This window comes from Lissotriton helveticus, chromosome 8, assembly GCF_964261635.1.
Source record: "Lissotriton helveticus chromosome 8, aLisHel1.1, whole genome shotgun sequence".
NCBI lineage: Eukaryota > Metazoa > Chordata > Amphibia > Caudata > Salamandridae > Lissotriton > Lissotriton helveticus.
Genome location: NC_136069.1, coordinates 1,141,327,410 through 1,141,341,736, shown reverse-complemented (window position 1 = coordinate 1,141,341,736; position 14,327 = coordinate 1,141,327,410). Strand labels below are relative to the sequence as shown.

The following is a 14,327-nucleotide window of genomic DNA, read 5'->3' as shown; positions in this document are numbered from 1 at the left end:
GGGCGCTTAGTGTCTTGCTGTTTCATATGACAATGAGAGCACTGTTGCAGGCATGAAGAATAAAAGCAGAAAGTGTGAAATTAAACACACCAAAAAGTGTTTAGTAATTTGCTGTAAAAATATATTAGAATCAATGTAATGCAAGTCAGATTTAAAAAAAAATGCTGTAACTCAGAATGTGTGGCCATTTGTTATTTTGGCTGTGCAGTTGTAATGGTACTACTCTGTGACCTGTCTTTTACCTGTGCTGCTAGCAGGAGGCATTTTTGCATCACAACTCAAGAGTAATAACTCACTACAGTAGAGCAGCTACTTTATTTTGTCAACGTCACTGGATTGAAATAAGGGAAAAAGGAAATTTGTGACAGGCTTTTATACAGGTATTGCAGGCGCCTATGTACTATAAATTTATAATTGACTTTGAAGAGAAAAAATGCAAGTTTCACTTTAAAAATCACGTATTAAATAAGTCAAAAGTTAACAATGTCACTGTAATGGGTAGAGTTTGCAATCAGTGGCGTAGGAAGTGGGGTGCGGTGGGTGCGGGCCACCCCAGGTGTCATCACTGAGGGGGGTGACAAAATGGCAAAAATATATGTTTAAACACATATTTTTGCCATTTTGTCAAGGCGGGAGTGATAAGTGTCATCACTGAGGGGGGTGACAAAATGGCAAAAATTTGTTTTTTAAACACTTAGGGGAAGCCCCTAAACCCCTTGCGCCACTTTTGCGTAACTTTTCCCATGTTAAAAGTGACGCAAGAGGGTTGTAAATCTGCCCCTTATTTTTGCCATTTTGTCAAGCTGGGTGGGTGACAAGAAATTTTACGCACCGGGTACCACCTGAACTTGCTACGCCACTGTTTGCAATAGTCAATGTCAATTACTAAGGGAATTACATTATTTCGTGTTGAAAGTCGCCTATTCTACATTTATTTATGTATTTATTTAATGCAGTTTCATATAGCGCGGAGGTGTCGGAGCGCTTCGCAGTGGCGTGTTGTTATCAGTGTTAACAAGTGCTCGGCGCTTGTCATCTAGAAGGAAGCTTGAAGCAGAAATGTTTTTGTTTTCTTTCCCCTCTCTTTGGCTGGGCTCTGTGGGGCGCTGGCAGGGCTCCGGTTCAGCAGCGGTCCAATAGCGGAGCGTCCAGCAGTAGCAGCAGCAGCAGCAGCTCGAGCGACTCGGACAGCGGCAGCTCCTCGTCGGACTCGGAGACGGAGAGCAGCTCGAGCGGCAGCGGCAAGCCCCCGCACTGCTCCAGCCCGGAGGTAAGCCCTTCTCAGCATCTTTTGCCCCAGAAACTCACGCAGTGCACTTTTATTTTTGTTTTAATTAGCGCTGCTCTGTGCTTGTTTTTCTCGTATATACTTTACCCAGGTAAAAAAAAAACACGTCACATTCCAGGCTGGGGAGCTACGTGCAGCCTGAGGAACCGTCTGGGCTGAGTTGGGAAACAGGACAGGGGGCGGCCAGATGTCAGTGGAAACCTGAGAGGCCCATGTTGTAATGCAGCAGGAATGGGACGGGGTCGCCCGGCTTCAGCTGTACCCCCTAAGTGCGCGGTCATTGCTCGTCTGAAGAACTATAGCTGCAGTCTTATACATGAACGTATTTAGTTTAATTCTGCTTTTTGACAGATAGTGAGCACTAGAGCATGGTGTATTGGTTCAATCACAAGGTTAGGCAGTCGATGTGCATTGCTCAATATACCTCATGAATTATAGCAAAGCCAGAAACTGCAAAGTGCCCCAAGTTCTTCGGGACAATAGGGCTTCTGATGTGGCCTGGTTCCCTCATTTTTGCAATAACTTAAGCAGCATGTCTGCTTTTGGCACCAACTTGCACAGGAATAGGCCCACATTCCAGGTCCGATGTGCTGTGTTGTCACAGGAAATAATGTTTTTCATTTACATATTTAGCACATTCACTTGGTAACCAGGGTCCAGGAAACCATTTACACAAGGGGTCGACAACGCATAGCCACTAGGCTTGTTGCCATGCTTTGAGTGTTAACACACTCTCTGTTACGGGAGGGCTTAAGTACACTCATCTTCTGGAATAACGGGTGGACGCAAACTCTCACACAGGGTAATGCCGCAACACTCCTTCCACCAAATACATCACATTGTGACATTTATCATAGCCACAGGCAGTGGCTACTCCTCCATGCTGGTGGTCCTTAACCCACAAGTGTCCGCCAACTGCTCTGAGGCAGCAACTCAATTACTAGAGAGGCAGCAACAAGGCCCTGTGAGCAGGCCTGAGCTAAGGACCTCCTGAGCAACCTTGGGGTCCGCCTACTATACAGGTTTTTCCTAGACTTCCTATCAGGAAATCATGACTCAACTGACAGGGAAAAGGGCCACTTTTGTGAGCAGATCCTTTAATCTAATGAAACAAGGTAAAGGGAGATAGGATGGTGTAGGAAACCAATAGGGTTTGCTTACCATTAACCAACCGAGTAGTTTCACAAATAGGACATGCAATTGGGGTACTGAACACTGAATAGAGTATCCCAAAGCTGATTTACACATTCTGTGGGCAGGCACCATCCAGGGCATGTAAACATGAACGCTGCCTGCCTTCATGCTGTTTCTCCAGTGCCAGGAATACAGCTCACACTGTCTTAGAATAACTTTGGTCAATAAACAGGCATTTGGGTCCATAAGTAAAGGTTAGGTTTGGGTTCGTATTTGTAGATCGCAATGTATATCGTGAGGGGTATTGTGGCACTAAGAAACACAGGACTTTAACCATCTTTAGAACACGCTGAGTGGCGCTTGCAAGATTAATGTGATGATGGAAAGAGCCAATCCTTATAACACATGACCGACTTTAGATGGAACCCCTAAGAGAAATTTGGCCTGAGATCTCAGCGCTCGGCTGGGACAGTGCCAACAGAAATGGTGATTTAATGGTGATTTATTGGTGGTAATAAATTACTTTGTATACGAAGTACATGGATTTAAAAAGAAATCTGATCTTTCACTGGCAGCCAATTCAGTGTAATCAGGGGCAGAGTGATTTGTATCATTGGGCCAAGTCTCAGTGGCAGCCTTGCGACATAGTTTTGGAACAACTGTAACTTGTGGATGGCTGTATGACATGAAAAAGAATGTCTTTTCCACGCCGCCTTTACAGTGCATGGTAAGTATATAGTATATTTAAGGTAAATAAAACCCATACGTAGAAATATTACCTACTGGCAGTTGCCAGTAGGAGGTTATAGTTAGGCCCTAGTTTCCATAGGCAAAAGCTTTTTTGAATTGCCTATATCTTTGGCGCCATTTGACAAATCTTCACGACATTTTCCCAGAAAATAGCGCCAGCGATTCTAGTTTTGCATGGAAAGTTTCAGGGCGATTTGGCAAGCGGGGTGCAAAAAAAGGGAGGGTCAGAAAATGTGCATTTTCCCATTTCAATTCCCGTAGGAAATTTAGAAACAGACCACAGCCCAAACCGCTGAACAAAATTACACCAAATTTGGCAGAAAGGTATCTGTTGGTCCAGAAAGTGAGCATTCAGTAGTTTTGGAGATAATAAGGTAAATCCAAATTTGTATATCTAGGGCCGCGAAGGCTCCGTGAACCCTCTCGATCTTGTGTTAGTCTCTGGTTCGCTGTCAACACTTCAAGCAGGAAGTTTTGGCAGCCATCTAGGGACTCAGCTTCAGCCAAGTCCCAGAAATTTTTTTTAAAGAAAAAGGGGGCAAAGTAGGAAACCCTAAACCCATACCAGTGGTCCTGGGGTACCCCTGGGCTCCCGCGCTTGCTTTGAAAAGTGCCTCTGGGTGGACCAGTTCCAAAGTCAATTTAAAAAAAAAAGAAGGGGGTGCACAGGGCCCCCCTTCCATGGGCTCAAATGAGCCCCAAGGACCACCACCTCCCAAGGGTTTTTTTAATGGAGGGGGCAGCACAGACCCTCCTCCTGTACTGTTTCAAACCCCGGGGACCATTACCTAGTGTGGGGGGCTCCATGGACCCTTCACACCCCATCACAACCACCTCCTTGGGGCCAAAAGAAGATTTTGAAGTGAAAGGGCAGTTGCACAGCTCCCCTTCCAGGCCATTTATGACCCCCGTGACCACCACCTCCCCAAGGCCAGCACGTGAACACAGAAGGAGGGGGGCCATGCGGCCCCCCTCATGGAGCCATTAATGGCCCTGTGAACCGCCACCTCCCTGGGCCGGCTGGCTCTCTATTTCCCATAGTGCCCACCCCCAGGACTCAGCTGTTTGCTCTTACTTGGCATGACTTTTGACAGCTCATGCCAATTCAGTGCAAATAATAACTCTGCTCCCAGCAAGCAGAAGCTGTCAAACTGTTACTGCTTGCTGGGAGCTGACTTTTTGTCTGGGAAGAGACAAAAAGATTGCTCCCACATAGAGGGAGCTGCGTGTTTAGCAGCTCCCTGTGTGTTGGAGCAATGCCAGCTGGAGGCGGGGAGCCGACATGGACTTCTGGGGCATCAGGCTCCCCCACGGTCCCCGATGGTGCAGACTAGGTGCCCTGGGGGTGCTCTAGGGCGCTCAGCATAACAAAACCGGGCCATGGGTCCCCAGGATCATCATCTGCCTGGGGGTAGGGGGTCGCTGGGTCTCCCTACCCCATTCTATTGTTTTTGGGTCCCGGGGAAAGGGGTGCACGGGGCCTAAATTGGCCCGGAGAGTGGGGCTGCGCGGCCCCCTCCCCATATTCCTTAGTAGTATGCAAAGGTCTTCCCGCCTTTTCCCTCATTAATGGACAGCTTAACAAAAGGCCCCCAAGCGCTTTTCCAGCCGATTTTGGCGAGGCGTTATTGATGCAGAGGAAAACGAGGACATCTCCACCGAACAAAGAAACACTTACTTCATTTAGTCAAGAGGAAGTGCCCCTGTTTGATGGAGATTCACCTCTTTGTATTCTCATTGTCTTCTCATGACGAGGATTCGTGTTATCACACATTTGTGGGTGAAGAACCTTGAGGAACAATTATAATGATTAAATTACATGTACACAAGGTCCCTGGTAATATTAACTTGTGGTCCTTTATGCAGCTGCAGTGCAAAATAAGCACAAGACATTTGCCCAACAAGGTAGCACTTACTAATTAACCAGATGAAAGTACTCCAGGTGGGTAGACTTTTTCAGCAAAACTGGGGACTCTTCTGGGAAAAATTAGGTTCCATTCTGGCCCTGGTGTGCATTTCACAGAAATTAAACCTCATTAGGAAGCACCTACAAATATAAAGATAGCAGGTGCCACAGTTAAAGCTCCACTTCAATAAACCACAAACGTTCATAACTTCTAGGGCTTGTTGAAGGCAAATCAAATGTGTTTCCTCTTGTATTCCACGTTGAAATTCAATCTGAAATACTTAATGGAGGTGAATGCATTGTTGATCTACTGGAGTACAATTTTCTCTTTAGTGACTGTGATGAGTGGTTTCTTTCCTGTCGTCTCCCGGTGTATGCAGAGTCCATGGTTGTCCCTTTTAAATACCCTTAGTATGCAAATGCCCAAAATCCATAGTGCCACTCACACACCCATTCACAGATGCACACATGCACTCACACACCCACTCACAGACCCACACAGTCACTCACACCACCCCACTAATACATAGCGCTACTCACGCACCCAGTTACGGACCCACACAGGCAATCACACACTCACACAGGCAATCACACACCCACTCACAGACCCACACAGGTACTCACACACTGAAAAACAGACCCATAGAACCATTCACACACCCACTCATAGACACATACAGGCCGTCACCCACCTACTCACAGACCCACACAGCTACGCACACCCTCTCACAGACCCACACAGGCATTCACACACCCACTCACAGGCAAAGGTTATAGGGACGTTATAGTTAGGCAACAGAATTTAAAAAAACACAGAAATCCACAGAAAATAACAGAGGTTACAGGGATGTTATAGTTAAAAAATATATTTAAAAAAAACCTTAGAAATTTACTAAAAACCCAAAGGTTACAGGGACCTAATAGTTAGGCAATATAATAAAAAAACATAGAAATTCACAGACAAAAACAAAGGTTACAGAAATGGTATAGTTAGAAAATAAAATTTAAAAAAACCTTAGAAATTCACTGTCAAAACCAAAGGTTACAGGGATGTTACAGTTAGGAAAGAGAGTGACATAAAAAACATTTAAAAAAAACAAAGGTTGTAGGTTGTTATAGTTAGGCTCAGATTCCACTCGTACAAAACAATAGAAATTCAGCAGCTATAGTTACCTGAGCTAATTATAACCTGTGCCCCCTCAATGCACTGCTTATGACCTCACATATTACATCACTCATGACATCTCAGAGGAAATCACTGATGACATAAACCACAGAACCACTCACACACTCACTCTCACCCCTTAGGAAGTCTCATACACCCACTCCCACACAACCACTATACCCATTCACAGACCCATACAAGCACTCACACACCCACTCACTGATCCATAAAGCCACTCACACATCCATTCACCCATACACCCACTCACACAACCACTAACTCACCCATACACCAACTCATGCAACCGCTCACCCACCCATAAAACCACTCACACACTGAGTCAGCCACCCATACAGCTACTCACATACCTACTCACTCACACATTCAGTCACTCACACAGCCACTGACTCAGCCATACAGTTACTCACACACCCACTCACTTAATCATACTCATGCTAACACATGTACTCACTCACCTATATAGTCACTAACACAAGCACACACTCATCCATACAGCCTCTCTCGCATTTACCCACTCACCCAGTCATTCACATACCCAGTCACTCACCCATACAAAACTTATGCATCCACTCACTCACCCATACAGCTCTTTACATACCCATCACTCACCTATATAGCCTCTGACATACCCACTCACTCACCCATACACCGCTGACACACCCACTCATTCAGCCACACACACAGTCACTCACTCATCCATACACCAACGTAGACATCCACTCACATACCAATACAGTCATTCATTCTCCCATACAAGCACTCACACACCCATAGAGCCACTCAGACAGCTACTCACACATGGATACACACCGTCACATAGACACTCACATAATATGTGTCACAAATAGTATCACTCAGTAATAGTACAGAAATAATAGTAATTTAACTTATGCAGTAGCTTAGTATACATCTTTAAGGCTCAGAAAAGTTTTTGAAATGCTTACACTCACTTGATGATGTCATCAGTGATGTCATTTGAGATGTCATGAGTGATGTCATCACTTATGTCACTGACCATGTCATGAGTGATGTAATATGTGAGGTCATAAGCACTGCATTGCAGGGGCGTAAGTTATAGTTAGCTCAGGTAGCTATAACTGCTGAATTTCTATGGTTTTGTATGAGTGAAAACTGAGCCTAACTATAACGATCTTATAACGTTTGTTTGTTTTTTCAGTGAAAAAATATACATATATATATATAGAGCAGAAATTTGAGGTGAGCAAATTTAGAGAGTCGCTGATGTTGAGGGTGCTCTATACAGGAGCTGCTTTCCACCTAAACTTGAGAACTACCCAGAGTTTTCTGTTTCTCTAAAAGAGAAGCAGAGAACTCTGGGTAGTTCTTGCATTAAGGAGGAAAGCAGCTCCTATATAAAACACCCTGAACACCAGCAACACTCTAACTTTGCTCACCTCAAATGTCTGCATTTATATCAAAGTCTTTAAGCATAGAATTGGCACAGTTCCATCCATGCCAAAAGTTTTTAAGCATAGGACTAGCACAGTACCATTCATGCTGGGCTGTAAAATGACAAAAGCCTATTGCTACTACAGGCACAATATTACAGCTTTGAATTGGTCAAATACCAACCTGAGATGAATGAAACAAACGCATGACACATTTCGCTCTCATTAGAGCTCTTCAGAGAGGTATAACTTTATCCAGACACAAGGGAGCACCTAATATTAGCCAAAGCAATACCCTTTCAGGAATAGAGTGACACATAAATTATGCAATAGAGAAGCAGAGAACTCTTGGTAGTTCTGAAGTTTAGGCATAAAGCAGCTCCTGTATAGAGCAACTCAGCGACACTCTACATTTGCTCACCGCAATTGTCTGTTTTTCTATCAAAGTCTTTAAGCATAGGATAGGCACAGAGCCATCCACACCGAGATAGAAAGGGACAACGCTTTTGCCATTTCTATCGCATAGCCCGCCCAAATCTGTCTCTTTTTTAAATCACTCCTACGCTTCCTTTACTATTACCCACCCTTAAGGCCTTAAAGCACCCATACTGCCCTTAACCCTAAAATAGTTTTAGCTCCCTTTACCATTTCCCACCCCTAAAATTACCCTAATCTCCCTTTACCACGACCCAACCGTAAACCCTAAATTTGCTGTTAAAGTTACTCTTCCTGTAACTATATGCGTCTACTGTCCAATGTTTTATGGTACATATGTACTTATTTGGATAATAAGCAGTTTCTCTCCTTGGATGCCAAATACGCTGTTGACTGGGTTGAGTGGGGGTATATTTTCCCCACCTTGAACAGGGCAGGGATAGGTCTTAGCTTTTTGACTAAGTTCTAGTGACTTTACACAGCGCCCTCGGCACAGATTGCTTTTGGGGGCCCATTTTTTGAAACCCTTCCATATATCTTGGATGTGAGCCAGGATTGCCCACTATCACCCTTATTCTTCCTTTTAGCTCTTGAACCTTTGGCTGTGGCTATCTGCCAGTCCACTCATATACTGGGTGCAAATACGCCTGTATCCGTTTGCAAGATCCTGCTATAAGTTGATGATATCTCATTGACTATGTCCGCCACTTCATATCTCTAATTGATGCTTCTCCATATACAAACTAAATTGGTCTAAGTGCGAGGCGTTACCTCTAATGCATAGGGACCGGCGGCCTCCAAGAGATGCTTTTGGCTTCACGTGGAAGACCTCAGGTTGAATTGTTTGGGGTTGTTGACTAACAGGGGCTTGGATAACATGGTGGCTGATAATATTCCAAATATCAAAATGTATTGTTTAGTTAATTAAAACCATACCAATTATTTATCACAATAAAATGTAAAATGTGATAAAAAGAATTGATTATCAAAGGAAGATTAACAATGTTAAAACCATGAAGCTGATATTGGGAAAAGCAGCCGGCTTCATTAGCAGCGATGAGTAAGCTTTATCATCTTCCGTGCGTCGGACAGCCCCCGGCCGACTGACGTCACGGTGGGCGTGTGTGCCGGACTGCCGTCCAATTTGCGCATGCGTTGAATTCGCCCGCACAGCGGGGAAATAGGCTCCACATTGAAGTGGTTAAGCAGGAAATTAGGAGTGTCATCTCGGATTGGTTCATTATTTGAGTGTCTCTCTGTCAGATCCTTGTGGCGAGAAGGATGATATGGTTATTTGATTAGCCAGTCTAGTTGTTCTGTTCCTTCGAATGGCTTGTGCACTCTTCCTGAGTAGCTTTGCGCTTTATAAATACTCTTTCATTCATTCATTCATTTGTACAGACAGAAATAATAGGCTCAACCATTAGGAAATGTGATACATTTAAACTCTGTGCAAGTTCCTCAGTGTTTGAAGTGTGGTCGAACCTATGTCTTTTATGGTTGGCAGTCGGCATGTGCAAGCTCGTTCGATCAGTCAGGTTTATAAAAGTGTCAGCCCGAAGATTCAGGTTTTTTGGGAGCACGTGAGTAGCTGCTTGTTGAGTGTCATAGAGCTTCAGATTAAGGAAGACCGGATCTGCAAGTTTAGGGCACAAATGACAATGTAAAGTTTATTTTTTATTTTTTATGCTGTTCTTTTGGCACGAAGAGAGATATGTAAACAATGGGTTTCTCCAGTCCCGCCAACAGAGCTGGATTGGCTACGAGCCATAGGATTTATTGCAAAATTGGATATTTTGGATCAGAGAAGGAAAATATATAACATTTGGAATCCTTTTTTGGCACGCTCTGGGTGAAGGGTAGGGTGATATGGCTCCTAGGAGGTATAGGTCCAATGTTTAAGCCTTAGCCTGCCTCAGCTGGTCAAAGTCTTCTTGGTTTACTGGGAAGGTCTGGGGTAAGGGTTTGATTCGCTGTTGAATGAGGCTCCCCGTTTTTTCCATCGAGGGTTCTTCCGAGGGGGGAGTCTCTATTCTAAAACGCATTGGTCTACCCCTCCCTCCTCCAGTAAATGAGGTCCAAAAGCCCAGGGTGGTTTTGTTGAGTATTGGACGGGGACAAGGCAAATGAGGATAACATTTTTTTTAAAAGTGTCAGGTCCAAGTGCTGTAGTTCTACTGGTTACTGTCATGCGGGAGAGGGGCGTCTCCATGGAGGATTTTTTGCAAATATCAACTTCCCCTAATGGTGATCTAGACTCTCGTAGTATTCTGCCAGCTTCCATGAAGAATTTACCGACCTGCGCTAGGGCTTTTGGAGTGAGAGATGTATATATACATAGTAGTGCTTCCTTGCTTGATCTTATCTCATGTTGCATATGGATGGGCCTCAAATACCAATGTCTCTGTTGTGATAAGCTTGCGCAGCAACATATGTTGTGGCAGCTGATTTGGAGTGGTAATTGCACAGTCTACATTGTTCCTGTGCCAGTGTGCAGTTGTTCCAGTGTGCCCTGTACTCCCTAATGGGTGTAGTCAGGAGCCTAAATGATAAAATGTTCTTAAATGCATGCTTTCCAATTGCTGCTCTAAAGTATGGTTGGCTAAGAAATGTTTTGTGGGATATTACAAGCTCCTCAGCACCTCTAATGCTTCTTGCCTTGATTAAATTAAATAAAATACCAGCATTTGAAAGTGTACAGCTATCTCCAGAGAGCTGTCCCGGCACTGGGGGCCGTCGGGAAGATTAAGCGAGCTATTGTCCAGAGTCACAAGGAGCTGGGCTAAGCTGCCGCCGCGGATTGAACCGTTAGCCCTTATGTTCCAGGGTCAGCCGCCCTGGCCGCTGTACCACACCTCTTCCCTCGAGGTCTTCTTAGCTTGTGTCTTTACTTTGCTTTTTAGCTGTGCTTTGCTAATTTGGAGAGCCATCAATGAAGTTAGATCCAGTTGTAATGTTGAAGCGGCTAGTTCCAGGTGCTTCGCCCAGGCACTTGTCTTGTCCGAGAACAATGCCATAAGGGCACCCCCCAGAGAATCAGGGTCTGCACGGCTCACCTGGAAATAATAGTTAATTATATCTTTTTTGCATGCTACGTCCATGCTTGCGAGATTAAACTCCAGGTGTATTAAAGTTTGCTGTGTGTGCTTTGGCATGCCAAATACCACTTTGTAAGATGATGTGTGGTTTCGCTCTAGTACCTGTTAGCCTTGCAAGGTAGGCAAGGTGGCCATAACTTAGTGTTGATACGAGTTTGGTCCTGATTACCCTTCGTATTGCCTCTGCCGAGTGGCTGTTTAGCTTGTGGTTGAGACGAGATAGAGCATACATGGTCTTTGCTGCTTTGGCTCCTATTGCCTTTGTCTGCAGCGTACATTTCCCTGAGTCCATAAGCCAAACTCAAAGGTAATTGTACTTGTACGTGTCAACCTTTAATGGTACGAGTTTCCACTTGAGTTTGCGTTTTAGAGGGCATCATCCGAAAATCAGGACTTTTATTTTTCTCGCATTTGCTTGGAGGAAATTGCGTTTATTATACTTGTGTAATTTGCCCATGGCCCTCCTCATTCCTATACGTGTCTGATCCATCAAGACCAAGTTGTCCGTGTACTGTATTATTGGGAATTGTTTCCGTCCTAAAGATGAAGGAAAGGTACTGCCTTTTAATAGCTCTTCCCCTAGATCCGCTGTATATAGGTTAAATAAAGATGGGACAAGTACGCACCCCTGCTTTAAGCCTCTGTTTGTGGAAATCCGTCTAGTGGCATGTGATTGCTTTAGCTTTATCCTCACCCATGTATCCATGTCTAAGGTTACAATTGATGCAAGCAGTTGTTTTGGAAGGCCCCATCCTGCCAGTTTTTTCCACAGGATGTTACCATCAACGCCGTCAAAGGCTGCGCTGTAGTCGACAAAGCAGGCATAAAATGGAGTGTTTCTTTCACGTGCCTTTGAACCCAGGTAGGCGAGAGCGATTTATTTATTTATTTATTTATTTATTTGAACGTTTTGTATAGCGCGGACAAGATCTTTGCAGATATCAGAGCGCTTTACAAAGATGGGTACATGAGGGAGCATAGTCAAACAGATATATCAATAGATCAAACAGTATAAGTAGGTGGCTACAATGCCAATCAAGTGGGTAAAAAGATAACAATACAAATAATCAAAGGCATCAAACATGTAGTACAGATCGGTGCATATAGTCTTACCAGAGTTCGAGGTAATAGTTCAAGTGTATTTAGCCATGAGGATAGCTTTTACTTCATTTTTAAAGAGTGTAGTGGAAGAGATAAGCCTGGTTTCGGGAGGGAGTGAGTTCCAGATCCTAGGCGCCATTCCTGAGAAGGAGCGCTTATATGTTTTTTCCTTCCGGAATCTTCGAGGTTTCAGCAGAAGATTGTTTGTGCCTCTAGTGTTTCTAGCTCCGCCAGAGATTGTCAGTTTCTGAGCGAGGTAGCCGGGTGAGTTTAGGTGTACCGCCTTGTGTGTCATGCAGGCGATTTTCAGATGAATTCTGGCTTCAAAAGGCAGCCAATTCAGGGATTTCAAGTCAGGGGTGATATGGGAATGCTTTTTTGATCCAGTGATGAGTCTCGCTGCAGCGTTTAGAGAAGCTCTTAGGGGTGCGGTTGAAGTTAGGGGGAGTCCGCAGAGGGCGATGCTGCCGTATTCAATTCGGGGGATGACTAGTGCTTGTACTGCGGTTTGGAAGTCTTTGGTTGGGAGGAAAGGTTTGAGTTTCCTCAGAGTATTGATCTGGAAGTTTGTTCCCTTTGTTGCCTTGCTGATATGGTGCTGCATGTTGAGATTGGTGTTAAGTGTTATGCCTAGAGATTTTGCTGAGTCCACGATGGTGGGTTGGACATTGAGTGCGGTTAGGTGTTTAAGCCAGATTTGGGTGGTGGAGATCTTCGCTGGAGGTGAAATCAGAAGGAACTCTGTTTTTAGGGCATTGAGTTTGAGATGATTATCGGCAAGCCAGGATTGGGTGCTTCTGATCGTTGAGTTCAAGAGCAAAATGTCTTTGGGGGACTGTAGTTTGAGATAAAGTTGGGTGTCATCAGCGTACATGTGAAAGTGTACATTGGATGCTTGTAGCAGGGTAGTGAGAGGTTCCATGACTAGGTTGAACAGAGTTGGGGATAGCGAGGATCCTTGGGGGACGCCTAGCGTTACAGGTATTGGCGAGGACATCAGGTTGTTGCTCTTGAATTTCTGCGACCTGTTGTGAAGAAAGGAAGTGAACCACTTGAGAACAGTTCCAGATAAACCCATTCTTGTGTTTAGTAGTTCTAGTAGATTCTCATGTTTAACGGTGTCGAATGCTGAAGAGAGAGATCAAGAAGGATGAGGAGGGCGTGGCCAGGCGCCAACGACGATGGCCGCCTAGTACCGGAGCTCCGCCGGGACGACTGCTGTCCCCGAAGAAATCCGCTTTTAATCCTGGCCGGAGCGCCCTCAGATAAGCGCACCGGCCCCCTGAACAGTCCCGCAGCTGATCCGCTTCTGGAACGGAGAGCGCACTCCCTGCAGAGGCGAAACGCCGCAGCGTTCGTCTCGCGGGCGGACCCGTGTTAGCGGCCAAGCCTGAAACCGGAGCTGCCCAGAATCGAGGCCCCGGCTTGCGGCCTACACCTCGGCGGCCGGAATCGGGCCTACTCTCCAGCACTTCTGAGGGAGGTGGCTCCGGCCTGAGCACCGCCTGGCCGAGCAGGGATCCCACACACGGGCAGTAAGGGGGGGGCGGAGAGCCCAACGTAGGTGCCGTGACCGCCTGAGCCCACAGCGCTGCCTGCTGCCGAGTGACACCGACCCTCGAGCACACTCCGGAGGTGAGAGCTGGGCAATCGGAAGGGACTACGTAGCGCCGGCCACTGTAGGGGGGAGCCACACCAACTCAGCTCAAGGCCAGGCTCCTACACTTAGTGCCGCCATCTGAGGGGGGGCCTATCGCCTGCAGGCCGCGCCGGAGGTGACCTCGCAGGGCCCAGCCAGGCAGCTTACCGTGGAGGACTACAGACCCCAGCCCACTCCTAGACTGACTACGGGACACGGCCTACCTGGACGGCCAAGCTCAATCGCCGGGTGGGAACGAGTGGGCCGGACGTCTACCGCAGGCCGGAGCTGTGAGATCCACCGACATAGAAGCCAGACTCCTGCACAACCGTGGGCCGCCCCTGGCGCCCGCGATACACGCCTGCCGGGAACAGAGGTGAC

The 14,327-nt window shown here is 45.9% G+C and overlaps 1 protein-coding gene across 1 annotated transcript in view; it reads left to right on the top strand.

Moving 5' to 3' along the window:
- Positions 1-14,327, top strand: part of AFF3 (ALF transcription elongation factor 3) — a 1,926,848-nt gene that overhangs the window by 1,644,351 nt on the left and 268,170 nt on the right. The window contains exon 10 of the mRNA XM_078658016.1: positions 1,114-1,270. Coding sequence (XP_078514142.1) covers positions 1,114-1,270 — 157 coding nt within the window. The remainder of the gene's footprint in view (positions 1-1,113; positions 1,271-14,327) is intronic.